Source organism: Nannospalax galili, unplaced genomic scaffold (assembly GCF_000622305.1).
Source record: "Nannospalax galili isolate Female #2095 unplaced genomic scaffold, S.galili_v1.0 scaffold741, whole genome shotgun sequence".
Lineage (NCBI taxonomy): Eukaryota > Metazoa > Chordata > Mammalia > Rodentia > Spalacidae > Nannospalax > Nannospalax galili.
The window spans coordinates 2,055,906-2,059,793 of NW_008346093.1; the positions used below are offsets into that span (position 1 = coordinate 2,055,906).

Genomic DNA, 3,888 nt, shown 5'->3' on the forward strand with positions numbered 1-3,888 from the left:
CTGGGTTTGAGTGGTGGAGAAAGGCTTTCACTTTTTACACCATGCCCTTTTCTATACATTTTAAAACCCATAACTATTATGTATACATATATAACTTGTATGACAATAAATATAAACCAGCAACTTTCAAAGTGGAATATGCCTTACCCAGTAGCATGGGAGATTGAAGGGAATACGTTTTTACATCTTGAAATTTCATATGTAGTGCTTAAAATTGATTTGCCAGAGAACATAGCTGTGACAGAGGAATCAAGCTGGTTCTCTTTTCCATCTCCCCTTTCACAGATTCTTTTTTGCAGTTACAAAAGAAAAGCATCTTTTACCCATCCTGAATCTCACCCTTATGCACTACCCTGCTGTGTAAAACCCTCAGGGTGCCAGAGAGGCAATTCCAAACACTGCATCAGTAGTGAACAAACAAATTGCTCTAACAATGAATGGGAATCAAATCGCTTTGCACCTCAGACGTTTTCTAATTGTTTGCTTCCAATAAAATTGAAGGAAATTTCAGTGGAGTTCTCAGCTGATAAATAATAAGAATTTTGAAGCTTCCCAAAGAAGTCAAAGGCTTGAATGATATTGCTAAAGAAAATGCTTATTTCTGTGAGAGGTTTCTGTGTGATAACATTTAATCAAACAAAAATTAAGAATGATTTTATGCTTAATCCTGTGTCATTCTAGCAATAAACAATATTTATCTGTGGAAACACCCACCTATAAAATTGTTTCAAGTGCAAAAATATATATTATTGGGACAAAAAATTAGAGGGGAAAAATGTAAAACTTGCAACTATCAAAGAGCTCTGTTGGGAATTTCAAAAGCAGATGACGGTGGTTCTCCATTCACTAACAACATGTTTCTCCTGGATTCATATAATATATTGATGTAATAGTTTTAGTTTTGAAGGTAGAAATTTTGTTAGCAATTTCATTTTTGAAGGTAATTGATATTTACTATGCAAAATTTTAGATGTCAACCAAAAAATGCATGAAGGAGCACAATGTTTTTCAAAATATTTTTAGAGAACATTTTGATAGAAAACAACTTCTATATAAACATATAAAAAATATAGGAATTCTCATTTACTCTTTTGCCATCTTGTGGTCAGAGCAGTATTTAGCACCCAGGCGCGTGAACTCAGGAAGAGCTGTAAGGAAGTGCAGCAAAGCATTTGCCAGGTCTTTGTGAGGCACAGATGATATTTGTCCAGGACTAAATCCAGATCATACAAGCACTAAGCATCAAAAGATTATGGTGACTCCCTCCACATGTGCGTCAAAGCAAAAGCAACATACAATGAGGAATGAATATGAGAAAGTAACTATGTTGTGAATATTCCAGTGGAGGGCAACTTTAAAAATCAAAAATGCCAAATTCCTGCTAGTTGACCTAGAGACACTTCCTTAGTGTTAGTGTACCATTTGGGGAAGCCAACTCTGATTCTAACCCTGGGGTGTCTTTGGTTCAGTCCTGGGTACCCAGCTTTTAGTACAACACCTAGTACAAGTGGGTTGTAAACATCTGTTGAGTGAATGGTGGCAGACCTGTCTACTTTCAGAACATGCTAGCCTGGGCAGAGTTTGGGTGGGCCTGTGTGATTCTGCAGGAAATCCATCGGTCAGGCAATCAGGTTACACAGCTATGTTTCAATGGTAAACACTCTCAGTCACACACCTTTCGATTTCTTTGTTGTCTGTTAGTCTGTGAAGATGGAATGATGGTACTCTCTTGCCCTCTCCTCCCATGGTTCAGGAGTTCAGCCGCTTTTAGCAGGGGCCATACTACTTGCATTTCCTCTGGTTGCAGGCCACAAAGGACAGGCATTTATTGGAAGGATGCTGGGGTGCTTCAAGAAATTGAAAACAGAGCTGACAGGAGGGCTGGCATCAGGGTAGCCTTAGGCTAGAAAAGAACCAGGCAGTCTCCCTAAGTGCTCAGATTCCTGATCCTTCCAGCTGCTAACCCCAGGGACTCTGCCCCCACTTCCTCTATGAAGGATGAGGCAGGTGGGGGATGACTTCCAGTGCAGACCAGGGGCACTTTGCTGTACTTTGCAGACAGCATACCTCTTTCCACAAAAGCAGGGCAATGTGCACTAGGCCACAGCCCTGTCTTCACTGAGACACCACACTCTTCTTAGATCACTCTCTCCCTTTGATCCCATATGCTGAGGAATCCTGCGCTGGGCTGCAGTCCCTGAAAGCTGCAGTTGCAGCGGCTTCTGACACCCCAGCTATCCCCAAGACTTGAGCTTTGTTCTAGGCTCATTCCTCCTGGGCTCCACGATGCTGCTGATCCCTAGAACAGTCCTTCAGGCTGATGGTCAGCCTCTCTCCCCCTGGCAGTTCCCAGACTTCCCTTCCATTCCCACCTGCTGCTTGCCCCAGATTCTGCTAAAACTTAAGACCCTGTCCTGTAGTTTGGGCTCCTTTTCAGCCTGGGGGAGGTACCACCTGTAGAGATGGGCTTGTGGTGTCTTGTTCCCCCAGCTGGCCTTCGAGAGATGAGCTGGTTTCTGCCCTCAGGATGCTCCTGGATCAGAAGGCCAGCTGCTAAACCTTCATCCTCCCCAAGGTGTTTGGGATCCTGAGGAGGAGGCGAGCAGCCAGCCCAGGACGTTCAGAGCACTAAGTTTGGCCAAGAGGCGTGCCGCATTGGGTGGAGCAGCCTTGGGACCATTGCCCCTCCAGATCTGGGGTCCAGGCCTGCCTCCCAGAGGAGCTGGAGCTTCATTCTTTGCGGAAGGGCAGGAGTGGGCTGGAGGGGAGACTGAGGCAGGCTCATCCAGCGGAATGATGGCTGTCATAGCTTCCCCCCGACCCTCCTGTGAGGGGACATTTCACATTTCAGAAACGCTTCTGAACCGGGCTACCATTTGGACCCCGGCCCTACACGCTAGGGGAAGCCAGTACTGACCAGGGAAGGATGAGTAGAGGGGAGGAGACGGCCAAGGGGGTCAGAGAGGCGATTGGAGCTGAGAGCTGGAAGCTCCTTAAAGAGACTGCGCGGTCCCCGCCCCCCTTCCCGCCAGCCTCAATGAATTAGAGCTGTGTTTCCCAAACTTGCCTGAGCACCAGGAGCCTCTCAGGCCCTGGTCAGAGATCCAGGTTCCGGAGTACCTCCCCTCCAGAGTCTGATTCAGTAGGCCCGCGGGTGAAGCCGAGGAATCTGAAATTTTAACACGCTCTTCACGTGATTGTCGTGAACAAGCAAGTTTGGGAAATATTGAATTAAAGGAAACTGGGCCTGGCCGCGGTAGCGGCCTCCGCTAGGGGGCTTCGGCGGGAGCATTCCCGGGGGCGTCGCCTGCTTCCGCCGCCGTCTCCTTCAGTGAAAGTCCCTTTTGGGTCCAGCTGCCATAACCGCCGCGCTCGGTCCGGCCGGGCGGGGGACACGCCAGGTCTGCGTGGGCTCGGTGCCGCCACGCCCAGCGGCCGTCCGAGCCCTGCGAGCAGGGGGAGGAGCTGCAGCCAGTGGAGGCGGAGGAGGCTGGAGGAGGCGGAGACCGCCGAGAAGGCGGAGGAGGCGGAGAGGAAGGTGGAGGGGAAGGTGGAGGCGGCCGGGAAGGTGGACGCCACCGAGAAGGTGGAGACGGCGGAGACGGCGGAGACGGCGGGGCCGGTGGACGCCGCCGGGAAGGTGGAGACGGCAGAGGGTCCCGGCCGCCGGGCTGAGCTCAAGCTGGAGCCCGAACCCGAGCCGGTCGGGGAGGCGGAGCAGGAGCCGAAGGGGGAGCCGGAGCCGGAGCTGAAGGATGAGAACCCAGCGCCGAGCGGCGGTGGCGGCAGCGGCAGCGGCAGCGGCGACGGCGACGAGGTTCCTCCCCCCACCCTTCCCTCCGATCCGCCGCGTCCCCCCGACCCCTCTCCGCGTCGCAGCCGTGCCCC

General features: G+C 50.6%; 1 protein-coding gene across 1 annotated transcript in view; it reads left to right on the forward strand.

The window, feature by feature from the left end:
- The first annotated feature begins 2,796 nt into the window (after positions 1–2,796).
- LOC103741696 (ubiquitin specific peptidase 27 X-linked) overlaps positions 2,797–3,888 on the forward strand; it is a 3,268-nt gene continuing 2,176 nt past the window's right edge. The window contains exons 1-2 of the mRNA XM_029568054.1: positions 2,797–2,909; positions 3,238–3,883. Coding sequence (XP_029423914.1) covers positions 2,797–2,909; positions 3,238–3,883 — 759 coding nt within the window. The remainder of the gene's footprint in view (positions 2,910–3,237; positions 3,884–3,888) is intronic.